The following is a 12,661-nucleotide window of genomic DNA, read 5'->3' on the forward strand; positions in this document are numbered from 1 at the left end:
CAGGTGATTATTCTGAGCAAGAAGAAGAATCCCATCAGCATTGAGCATGCTCAAACCATTCAAGGCTTTATACACCTCAATCAGATCACCTCGCAGGTGCCTAGTCTCCAGACACTGTAATTTGCAAAATTTAAGCCTTTCTTCATAAGAGCAACCCTTTGTTCCATTCACTAATCTTGTTGCCCTTCTCTGTACTTGTTCCAACAGCTCTACATCCTTCTTAAAATGAGGCCTCCAGACCTGTATACAGTAAGTACTCAAGGTGTGGCCTGACTATTGCCTTATACAAGGGAATAATCACCTCCTTATCCCTGCTAGAAAAATTCCTGTATATCATTGACAAGACACCATGAGCTACTCTTGCAGCCCATCTGCACTGATCAGAAAACTTCATATCTGCCTGCATAATTATCCCAGGTCCTTTTTGTTCTCTACCATTGTCAGTGTAGTACCACAGAGTTGATACGTCACTCTGGGGTTACTGCTTCCCATATGTAGTACTTTACATTTGTCAATGTTAAACTTCATTTGCCACCTCTCAGCCCATCTGCTCAACTTTTCTAGATCCTGTTGCAGCAGCATACTGTCATTAGTATCCTCAACAACCCTGCCAACCTTCGTATCATCTGCAAACTTGGACATTAAGCTTGATATACCATCATCAAGCTTAATGTCCAATGGATCTAACACTGAACCCTGAAGGACTCCACTAATAACATTAGTCCATGATGACCAGTGTCCATTGATTACCACTCTGTCTTCTCCCACTCAACCATCCCTTTATCCATAGCAGCAATTTGCCTCCAATGCCACACTGCTCCAATTTGTTCAACAGTCTTCCATGTGCAACAGTATCAAAAGCCTTTCTAAGACCAAATATATGATATCGAAGTTATTCCCTGCATCCTTTGTGACCAAATCATAGTATCCAATCAAATTGGTCAAGCAAGACTTTCCCTTAACAAAACCATGCTGTGTCTGAGCTATAACTGAAGTCTGTCTAGATGATCCTGCAGTGCTTCTTTAACCAATGCCACCATTAATTTTCCTAGAACAGAAGTTAAACTAACAGGTCTATAATTACTTGTGTCACCCTTTGATCCTCCTTTGTGAATTGGGGTTACATTTGCACATCTCCAGTCCATGGGTACCTCCATTGAATCCAAAGAAGCTCTCGTAATTATGGCTAAGGGTTTGCTTACTTCCCTTCTACCTCCTTTAATATAACTGGATAGATCCCATCCACCCCAGGTGCCTTTTTTATGTTTATCTTCACCAATTTCTCCTCCACTTTCCTCTCAGTTATTACAAAATCATCTAGCTCACTGCCAGAGTTTAACTCACCTCTGGCATTGCCCTCCCTGAATAACTCCCCATGAGTGAATGTAGATGCAAAATACTCATTTAGTTTGTTAGCCACCTGAGCAGGATCATCAACAGTTGAACCATCAATATCTAGTGGACCAATCCGATTCATTCCTTTCCTTCTAGAGTTTACATAGGTAAAGAACCCTTTGTTGTTTTTCTTTGCAACCTTTGCCAATCATTTCTCATAATGTGCCTTTGCCTACCTAATCTTCTTTGTGACTTGGTTACAGACCAGCTTATATCTATCATAGGCTTCCATGTCACCCATTAATTTATCCCATGCATTTTTCTTCTCTGCCATATGTCTCATTAGTTCATCTGACATCCATTTAGGCCTAAACCTTGAACAATATTTCTTAGTTGGTATGTAAAGCCTAATAGCTTCCAAGATAAATTCTTTGAATGCTTCCCATTTTGAATTTGCTGTTGGTAACATCATCAGTTTGTCCTACTGTATAGAATCTAAATACTGTCTCAGACCAACATAGTCACCTTTATGAAAGCAAAAACCCATTTACCCCTGATGGTAGTTACCTCTTTGAGTAAATCCCACTTGGAGCACACTGTGATCACTGCCACCTAGTGGTTCTTTTATCTGCAGATTCTTAATGCATGATGAATCACTACTGATAATCAGATCAATAGTATTACTCCCTCTAGTTGCCTTCTGAACATGCTGATGTAGAAAACGATCATCCAATAAATCCACAAAAGCCTTGCTAGTGTGTGAGTGACCAAACCACAAATTCCAGTCAATATCTGGGAAATTAAAATCCCCCATTATAAGACATTCTGATTTACCATTCTATTTCCCTGTACAGTTTCTTATTATACTCATCAGAGTCATTAGGACTGTAACACTCTCCTACTCTCAATTTTGAGCTCCCAATGCTTATGTCACACCAAACTGACTTGACACTGCACTGTCCAGAGATGTTGACTGGCTTCACTTCCTTGGATTTTGTGTTTCTTAAATAATAGCATAACCCCTCCTATCCTGTGTATCCTTCCAGTACACATTGTACTCCCCAAATTCTAGTTCTGCATTCCTTATATCTGTGTGACACCATGTCTCTGATATCCCAACAATATCTGCCTTGGATGCTTTGAGCAATACCTCAAATTCATCAAATTTATTTGCCAAACTCCTAGCATTGGTGTACATGCAAGTGTACATGCACCTCTTCCTATTCTTAGCTACCCTAGCACAACCCATGAGTTTACTTGTACCGCAGTGACTCCCAGCAGTCCCTGAAATACCCTGCCTCTTGTTTTCCAGGCTGCTGCTCATTCCAATAGATAGAAGGCGCCTCCGTAGCCAGGTGGGAAGGAGCAGCAGTGCGTAGCACACACTTCTTGATTAGACCGGGGTTCAAGCCCTGTCACCACCAAATACGGAGGATGCGGAAAGGTCAGGGAATGACCACCGCATATCCCGGAGCAATATGGCCTTAGTTGCTAATGCTCCTAAAAACCAAATAACAACAACAACATTCCAATAGAAGCAGTGCAAGAATCACTTTCACCTCTGCCAGTGGCTACTGTTAATCTATTAGTTCTTGTATCCTCCCAAGCTAGTAGTTTTCCGACCCACCTAACCACTGCCTCGATAGCATCAGCAATATTCTTGCACCCTTTCTATTTAAGTGTATCCCATCCCTGTAGAAGCAGTCTCTCCTGCTAACAAATACAGAGCGGGCTGAAAAAAATTCTAACCCTTGAGCCTTTTCTTGAGTCTTTTCTGGGCCAAATTGATCGACAAGGCTCTCATCATATACTCCCTCCTATCATGTCTGGCCAGAATTGCAGACACTTTCAAATTCAACCCTAATTCACGGCTTTTTTTCAACAGTGACCTGTAATTGTTAAGTAATTTTGCCGGTCTCCTACTCTTAATATTCTTGCCCATAATATTTGCTCCAGCATGTTAGTACAAATAATCTAGTTTATTTAAAAATTTATTTCCCACAGTAAGTTTCCCTCCTAATTATTCCAATAAATTAAGGATAGAGTGAAGTTACCCATAATAAGACATTTGCACTTGCTTTCCCATTCCATCTTCATGGTCATTAATAATACCCTCCTATCATATTCTTCACAATCCTCTGGTTTGTAGATTACTCCCACTCTCATATTTGCTTCCAATTAACTCAGATCACACATATTCTATACTAGCAGGTGTAACTTCTGACTCAGCAAAAGTTCTTTTCATGCTCAGGCTGCTTTTGATAAGAAACATGATCCCATCATCCTTTATCCCTCTCTTTTCTGTGTACATTTTACATACCATAGTAGAACTGATTATCCCCAATTTACAGGTGGCACCACATTTCTGTTAGTCCTGTTATGTCATCATTAGTCATCCTAACCAAGTGTTTGAATTCACACATTTTACAATACAATACTCCTGATTTCATTATAGACACAGTTAAGACTAAGTATTCTTCTATAGTTTAAACTCAAAATATGGGATCCTGGTGGTTGAGGGGGGGGGCCCAGCTTCATCACACCACTTTGACAAGATGCGTGGTCTGGTACAGCACAACCAGGATCAGTTCGCTAGTGGGTTCGCCTACGAGGATCAGCCCTGTCAGTGCCATGCCCCTTGTGATCCAAAGGATAAGATTCAGGCTGGCAGTGGTGTGGATTTGGCGTCTGGGTATCCCTGGCATACTGCATTTATTGCTTGCCAAGTAGTACGAGTCCCATTTGGGCTTCATGGTGGAGCCTGGAGCCCAAAAATTAAACCATTATGAATCCTGATAATCTAAACTTTTCTTCTGGGGACCCAGTATAGTTGTTCCTTCTAGAGGCTAATGACATGAGTACAGACACTACCACTTCAGAAAAGAAGCCCAGAATAGAAATGGTATCAGGTCCAATGCCTAGATACCTGATAATCCATTCTACCAGAGGGAAGCCTATAGGGAAAATGTCACTCTTTATTCAGAAGTGTTTTGAAGGGTTGGAAGGCTCCCCTAAATCTGTAAAATGACTGCATTCTGGGGATATTCTGGAAACGAAGTGTGATAAACAATCCAAACAGCTTCTCCGAGCCAACTTTATTGGGGGATTTCCAATTACAGTAACACTCCACAAGATAATTTATCCAGAAGTATGAGCTCTGAGTGGGATCTTCTGGAGGTGTCTGAACTAAAATCGCAAGGAGTGACAGCTGCAAAGCAAATATTTGTACATAGGGATGGGAATCTAACCCAACTAGCAACTTCATCCTTACTTTTAATATGCCATCTAATGAGATTAAAGCTGGTTATCTGAATTGCACGGTATCATATATTCCAAACCCATTAAAATGCTTCAAGTGCCAGAAATATGGACATTCACAAATGGCTTGCTGTGGTGCATGTGTTCGATGTTGTGCAAAGGACAACAAAATTACATCATGTAAAGCTGCAAAACCCACTTGCATTAACTGCCAAGGAGAGCACCCTGCATGCATACTCTTGAGAATTCCAGAATTGGAAGGAAGAAAAGGAAATATGATTTTAGGCAGAGCTGAACATTTCATACCTGGAGGCCAGAAAAGCAGTTAAACCAGTAAATAGCAATAAGGCAACATATGCTGAAAAGGTTGCCAAGAAATGTTCCATTGGAACTCAAACGAAAATGACTGTACCACTGAAAGAGTCATTTATGCCCATTGCCTGCTATTTTTTGTACTCAGAAAAACCAGCACAAAAAACTCAGCTGCCACTCCAATATCGATACCTCCTTTTGTCCCAGTCCAAAATTCAAGCAATAAAGTAATACTACAGAAAATCCAGCTGCTAATGGTAGTAGAAGAGAAAATGGATGTCGAAACCAAGGAGGTAGAGGCACCTAATGAAACAGTCTTGGAACTCTTTGTGGAGGAAGAAATGGACACGGGACAACATCCATACTTCTCCAAAAAAAGACCGAGAAAGGTAAGCCCTCAGCACTTCTGAAGCCATCCAACAGAATCACCAAGCCTAAGTAATAGCTAAATTCCTACAGTGAAATTGTTGTGGATTCTGCAAAATGCAAAAGGCATCGAGGCACTCGTGCAAAAGCATGAACTAGCCTGCTTTTGCATATAGGAGACTTTGCATCTAAAAGTAAATGATAACCCCACCATGTGTAACATCACAGTTGGAATTGATGGCCTTACTCATGGAGGAGTTGCTATTCTCTTGAGTAACCAGTCCCCATTTCAGCTTTTGCTACTTGCAAAACCAGGATAGAGACTGTAGCAATGGACCTTACAGTAGGATTTTTATTAACAGTCTGCCCCAGGTGGCTTATTTGCTACCTGGGACTGACGTCCTCCAGAGACTTCGATCTTGTGATGCTGTTGCCTCCCCTTTCTTACTTCTTAGGGATTTTAATGGATGATGTTAGCACTACCCCACAAATAGGGTAGTGCTAACATCAATGGAAAAGGGACAAGTCATAGAACATATGCTCACTGATAATTACCTTTCCCTTCTAAATGTGGAAACAAACACCTTCCTTGTGCCTACCTATATGTTTTCTGCCATTGATCTTTCTAATTGCTCCTCTTGTCTCCTTCCTTCACTTGGGAAGTGATCGCTTTCCCATAATAATCACCCTAATTAGTAAGAGACCGTCTTCCACTTAGGTTATCATGGTGGAAGATTGATAGGCTGACTGGGGAATGCCTTTCAAGATCTGCCAAATTTTGATATCACTACAGTCAGGCAGCTGAAGATTAACATTGTCAAATGCAAGGTACAGTATATGGGTTGCAGTAATCCAAGAATAGCATACTAATTGCATGGTGACACACTGAGGGCAGTGGAAAATGAAAAATATTTTCTGATTATTGTGCAATCAGACATGATATTCTTTGAGCAGTGTGGACGGGCTACTGGGACAGCTCATGGGGTTTTGTCAATGATATAAAGCAATTTTTCTGGCAAGGATAAGGAGGTCTTATCCCTTTGTATTGAGGCAATGGTTAGGCCACAGCTTGATTGCTGCATACAGTCAAGACGGAAGCCTCATTTTAGAAAGGATCTGTTGGACTGAATGCAGAGAAAGGTAACGAGATGAGTGAGGGAAATAAAAAGGCTTCAGTTGAGAAAATTGCAGCATATGGAAACTGTGTATCTGTTAGGAGATTTGACTTCAGATTTTGAAGACTTTGAATGGATTAAATAAGCTAACACTGATGACATCCTCTCACTCAGACAACACAAAGGGCAATACATTTAAATTGAGGAAGGATGGTTATAGGTATAGATATGTGGAAATTGCCTCAGCCAATGGGTAGTTGATTGTAGGAACAAACTTTCACCTGTTGTGGAAATGAATAGTTTGAATAAATTCAAGGTGGAACTAGACAAATTAATTATTAAATTGGGTTGGACAGGTAAAGTGGGAAGCTTTTTTCTTTTTCTTTTTTTTTTTTTTTTTTTTGTTGATGCTATATATAAACTTTATTTCTTTCTTATTTGCAACTACAAATATTAAAACTAATGAAAAAAAATATATAATTTGCCTGTTGCATTGTGTCATCTGCAATAATTTATTATTATTAATAATAATTAAAAGGTTCTAGAATGCCATTTCACTTAGAGTGATCTGTATTACAAGTTTGAGAGTCATTTTCCAAACTTGGCATATTTAGCTGAATTTGTCATTGATTGAAACTGCATATTCTGAATTGAAATTGTATGAAGATATTAAGTACTTTTTTTTTTTGTTTATTTTATATAAAATATGATTTGGGACAGTTTTTAAATTTTTCAGGTTAACAATAAACATCACCAGTGTGCCTGTTGAATAGAAACTTTCAACATGCAGTGGTATGAAGGTGCTATTCCTGAAGCAATTCAAGAAGCAAAACAACATCAGAAGGTGTTTCTAGTTTATGTGGAAGGTAATAATAAACATGTTATCTTTTAAAGCAAATTTTCTATGAAATTAAATAAATATTGCCTTTGGAAAATAAACCAGATGGAATAGGAAGTGAAAGGTTTGTGTATTAAGCATTTATACATCCAGTTGTAGAATGGGAAATTGAGATATTTCCTGGGGGCTTGGGTGTAGAGAATTCTTCTGGGTATGAAAAATGTTCCTTTGGAAATATAACTTTATAGTATATGACCTTAATGGATGAGAAATGAATATGAATTTGTACAGGGTCATCAAGAAAAGATTAAATGGTTTTGAATGGCTATATTTTTTGATCTATTGGGCTGGCATTGGTAGGTTTGGTATCTTAAACATGTGGGATAGGAGTTTTTTTAGCATGTATGCATAATGTGCATATTATCTTCATCATATTCTGTCTGCCTGCCTGCATGTGATTAATGACTTTACTCACAAGAGATGGATTTTCATGGAATTTTATATTTGGGCCTCTCAAAAAGATTTGTTGAGCCATTCCAAATTTCATTAAAATCAAACTAGTAGAAATCCGAGTTTTGTTGTTATATATATATATTGCTGTTGTTATATATATATATATATATATATATATATATATTGTTGTTATATATATATTTGTTGTTATATATATTATATATATATACTGCAATCATAGTTTTGCTGCATAAGAAAGGAGATAAATCAGAAATTGGAAATTATAGACCAATTAGCTTGTTATCCCATATCTACAAGTTGTTCACAAGGGTCATTACTAACAGATTAGAAAGAATACTTGATGAGAATCAACCGAAAGAGCAAGCTGGCTTTAGGACAGGATTCTCAACTATGGATCACCTTCACATAATATCACAGCTAATGGAGAAAGCAAATGAATATAAAACACCATTATGCCTGGCATTTGTGGATTATGAAAAGGCATTTGACTCTATACAGCATAAGGCAATGTTTCAGGCACTGGAAAGACAAGGCATAGATACTCCATATATTATGATTTTGAAGAAAATATATGAGAGTGCTACATCCTTTATTAGACTAGACAAAGACAGTAGCAAATTTAAAATCGAGAAAGGAGTTCGACAAGGAGACACAATATCTCCGAAGCTGTTTACTGCTGCCCTTGAGGAAGCTTTCAGAAGATTAGACTGGTCGCAGAAAGGAGTCACTGTGAACGGAGAGTACCTAAACCATTTACGATTTGCAGATGACATTGTGGTCATATGCCACGATCCCAAAGAATTAGAGGAAAATCTTAATCAGTTATGCACTGTTAGTAAGGATTTTGGACTAAAGATGAATATGGCTAAAACAAAAGTAATGATGAACAAGTATGCCACGGAAAGGGAAATAATGATTGAAGGAGCAGTAATTGAAAAGGTGGAGTCATATACTTATCTGGGACAAGTTATTAGCTGGAATAATGATAAATGGCTGGAAGTCAAGAGAAGAATAAATTTTGGATGGATAGCATTCAGGAAATATAGTCACATACTGAAGAGCAATATCCCAGTTTGTCTGAAACGTAAAATAATGAATCAATGTATACTCCCCACCATGACTTATGGAAGTGAAACTTGGGCACTCACCAAAAGAATGGAAGAGAAGCTAAGAACTACACAGCGAAGAATGGAACGAATTATATTGGGAATCAGACTGTTAGATAAGAAGAGAAACACATGGATTAGGCAGCAAACTCAAGTAAAGGACATTCTTATCAAAACTAAAGAACTAAAATGGTCTTGGGCAGGACACATAGCTCGAAGACATGATGACAGATGGACTAAGAAAATAACAGAATGGTACCCAAGAGGAGCTAGAAGAAAACCTGGAAGACAAAGGCGGAGATGGATAGATGAAATTCATGAGTTTTTGAGTAGTAAATGGATGGCCAGTGCTCAAAACAGAAAGAACTGGAAAGTTGCAGGAGAGGCCTTCATCCTGCAGTGGATTGAAAATGGCTGATGATGATGATGATATATATATTTTCTATCCTCGTGTATTAACTCGATTCCCATGGGTGGATTTTCATAAAAATTTATATTTGGATATTTTAGAAACATTTGTAGAGCCATCCCAAATTTCATTAAAACTGAACCATAGAAATCCAACAATTATTTCTTTGTCCATCTGTTTGTATGTAATAACTCGTCTTCCTATGAATGGATTTTCATGAAATTATATATTTGGCTTTGTTAGAATGATTTATCCAACCTTCCGAAATCTCATTAAAATTGGACCGATAGAAATTCAGCAGTTATTTATTTTTTTTCATACTTACCAATATATTTGTTGCCATGAACTGGTTGGAATAATGAATGAGCAATGTGGCAGATGGGCAGAAACAAAATTTTCTCCACTTCTGCATAAAAGTTGCTTTTTTCTCTTTTTTTTTTTTTTTTGTTAGTTATAAATCATAAATTATTACTATTTGCAAACATACTTGAAAGGTAATGCACTGCATACATTAACTAACTTGTTTATTTGTTTGTGATGCATCCCAGCAGCAAAATTTGCAAGTAAGATGGAGAATATTACTGAGTAGGATGCTTTTTGAATTTAAAGGATTTATTAGAGTTGCAGCTGTATGGTGCAGTGTGAGTTCAAAATTACATTTGCTTGAAAAGATCCAGAAAGATCACCAATTTCAAAATTAGTAAAAAAAGTTTAAATGGCCTGGTTCTGTGATAGACTATAAGGACTGTAAGAAGTATATAGACTATAAGAAGTGCATTGTTAGTAGAAGATGTATATGAGATGTATATATATTGTTAACAGGAGGGACTGCTTCTACAGGGATGGGATACACATAAATAGAAAATTGCAAGAATATTTGCTGATGCTACCAAGGCAGTGTTAGGTGGGTCAGAAAACTTCTAGCTTGGGGGGGGATACACGGACTAATAGATTAACAGTAGCTGCTGGCAGAGGTTAAAGTGATTCCTGCACTGCTTCTATTGAAATGAGCAGCAGCCTGGAAAACAAGATGCAGGGGATATCAGAAACTGCTGGGAGTCAATGCAGAACAAGTAAATACATGGTTTGTGTTAGGGTAGCTAAGAATAGGAACAGGTGCATGTATACTTGGGTGTACAACAATACTAGGAGTTGGGTAAATAAATCTGATGAATTTGAGGTGTTGGTCAAAACATCAAAGGCAGGTATTGTTGGGATATCAGAGATGTGGTGTCACACAGATATAAGGAATGCAAAAATGGAATTTGGGGAGTACAATGTGTACAGGAAGGGTAGACAGAATAGGAAAGGAGGAGGGGTTATGTTATTAGTTAAGAAGCACAATGAAATCCAAGGAAGTACAGCCCATCAACATGGCTGGACAGTGCAGTGTCGAGTCAGTTTGGTGTGACAAGCACTGGGAAAGCAAAATTGAGAGTAGGAGTGTGTTATAGGCCTAATGACTCTGATGAGTATTATAAACAATGTACATGGAAATAGTGTGGGCCAGTAAATCAGTGTGTCTTATAATGGGGGATTTTAATTTCCCAGATATTGACTGGAATTTGTTGGGTTCGTCACTCACACCAGCAAGGCTTTTGTGGATTTATTGGATATTTGTTTTCTACAGCAGCATGTTTGGAAGGCAACTAGAGGGAGTAATACTATTGATCTGATTATCAGTAGTGATTCTATATGCATTAAGAATCTGCATAATAAAAGGAACGACTTGGTGGCAATGATCAATGTGTTGAAGTGGGATTTACTCAGAGGTAACTACCATCAGGGGTAAAGGGAAGGGTTTTTGCTTTCATAAAGGCGAGTATGGAGGTTTGAGACAGTATTTCAATTCTATACAGTGGGACCAACTGATGATGTTACCAACAGCAAATTCAAAATGAGAAGCATTCAGAGAATTAATCTTGGAAGCTACTAGGCTTTTCATACCAACTAAGAAGTATTATTCAAAGTTTAGGCCTAAATGGATCTCATATGAACTAATGAGATATGTGGCAGACAAGAAAAATGCATGGGATACATATAAATTAATGGATGACATGGAAGCCTATGAGAGATATAAGTTTGTCTGAAACCAAGTCACAAAGGAGGTTAGGCAGGCAAAGGCAGATTACGAGAAATCTTTGGCAAAGGATGCAAAGAAAAATAGCCAAGAGTTTTTGTAAACTCTAGAAGGAAGGGGGTCAGATTGGTCCACTTGATATCGATGGTTCAACTGTTGATGATCCTGCTCAAGTAGCTAACAAACTAAATGAGTATTTTGCATCTACATTCACACATGAGGATTAATTCAAGGCGGGGTATGCCAGAGGTCAATTAAACTCTGGCAGTGAGCTAGATGATTTTGTAATAACTGAAAGCAAAGTGGAGTAGAAATTGTTGAAGATAAACTTAAGAAAAGTGCCAGAAAGGTAGGCAGCAAAGGAAGTAAGCAAACCCTTAGCCATAATTATGAGAGCTTCATTGAACTCACGGGAGGTACCCATGGACTGGAGATGTGCAAATATGACCCCAATTTACAAAGTAGGATCAAAGGGTGATACAAGTAATTTCAGACCTGTTAGTTTAACTTCTGTTCCAGGGAAATTAATGGTGGCACTGGTTAAAGAAGCACTACAGGATCATCTAGACAAGACTTCAGTTATAGCTCGGACACAGCATGGATTTGTTAAGGGGAAGTCTTGTCTCACCAATTTGATTGGATACTATGATGTGGTTACAAAGGAACTGGATGCAGGTAATAATTTTGATATCATATATTTGGACCTTGGAAAGGTCCAAATATATGATATCAAACCATGTCTTTTTGTGCAGCAGTCTTCCATGTCTGTTGGACATGGAAGACTGCTGCACAAATTGGAGCAGTGTGGCATGGGAGGCAAATTGCCACTATGGATAAAGCGATGGTTGAGTGGGAGAAGACAGTGTGGTAAACAATGGACACTGCACTTCGTGGACTAATGTTATAAGTGGAGTCCCCCTCCAGGGTTCAGTGTTGGGTCCATTGTTGTTTTCTGTATTTATTAATGATATTGATGATGGTATATCAGGCTTAATGTCCAAGTTTGCAGATGATATGAAGGTTGGCAGGGTTGTTAATGACACTAGTGACAGTACACTGCTGCAACAGGATCTATAAAAGTTGAGCAGATGGGCTGAGAGGTGGCAACTGAAGTTTAACATTGACAAATGTAAAGTACTACACATGGGAAACAGCAACCCCAGAGCAACGTATCAACGCTGTGGTACTACACTGACAGTGGTAGAGAATGAAAGGGACTTGGGGGTGGTTGTGCAGGCAGATATGAAGTTCTCTGAGCAGTGCAGACGGGCTGCAAGAGTAGCTCATGGTGTCTTGTCAATGATATACAGGAATTTTTCTAGCAGGGATAAGGAGGTGATTATCCCCTTGTATAAGGCAATGGTCAGA

At 38.5% G+C, this 12,661-nt stretch overlaps 1 protein-coding gene across 3 annotated transcripts in view; it reads left to right on the forward strand.

Moving 5' to 3' along the window:
• Positions 1-12,661, forward strand: part of LOC150089814 (UBX domain-containing protein 4) — a 206,620-nt gene that overhangs the window by 12,438 nt on the left and 181,521 nt on the right. For all 3 annotated transcript variants that reach the window (XM_090389660.1, XM_090389659.1, XM_090389661.1), the window contains exon 2: positions 7,123-7,252. In XM_090389660.1, the coding sequence (XP_090245786.1) occupies positions 7,171-7,252 (82 nt within the window). In that variant the 5' untranslated portion in view covers positions 7,123-7,170. The remainder of the gene's footprint in view (positions 1-7,122; positions 7,253-12,661) is intronic.

Source organism: Mastigoproctus giganteus, chromosome 2 (assembly GCF_048544385.1).
Source record: "Mastigoproctus giganteus isolate SK-2022 chromosome 2, ASM4854438v1, whole genome shotgun sequence".
Taxonomy (NCBI): Eukaryota; Metazoa; Arthropoda; class Arachnida; order Uropygi; family Thelyphonidae; genus Mastigoproctus; species Mastigoproctus giganteus.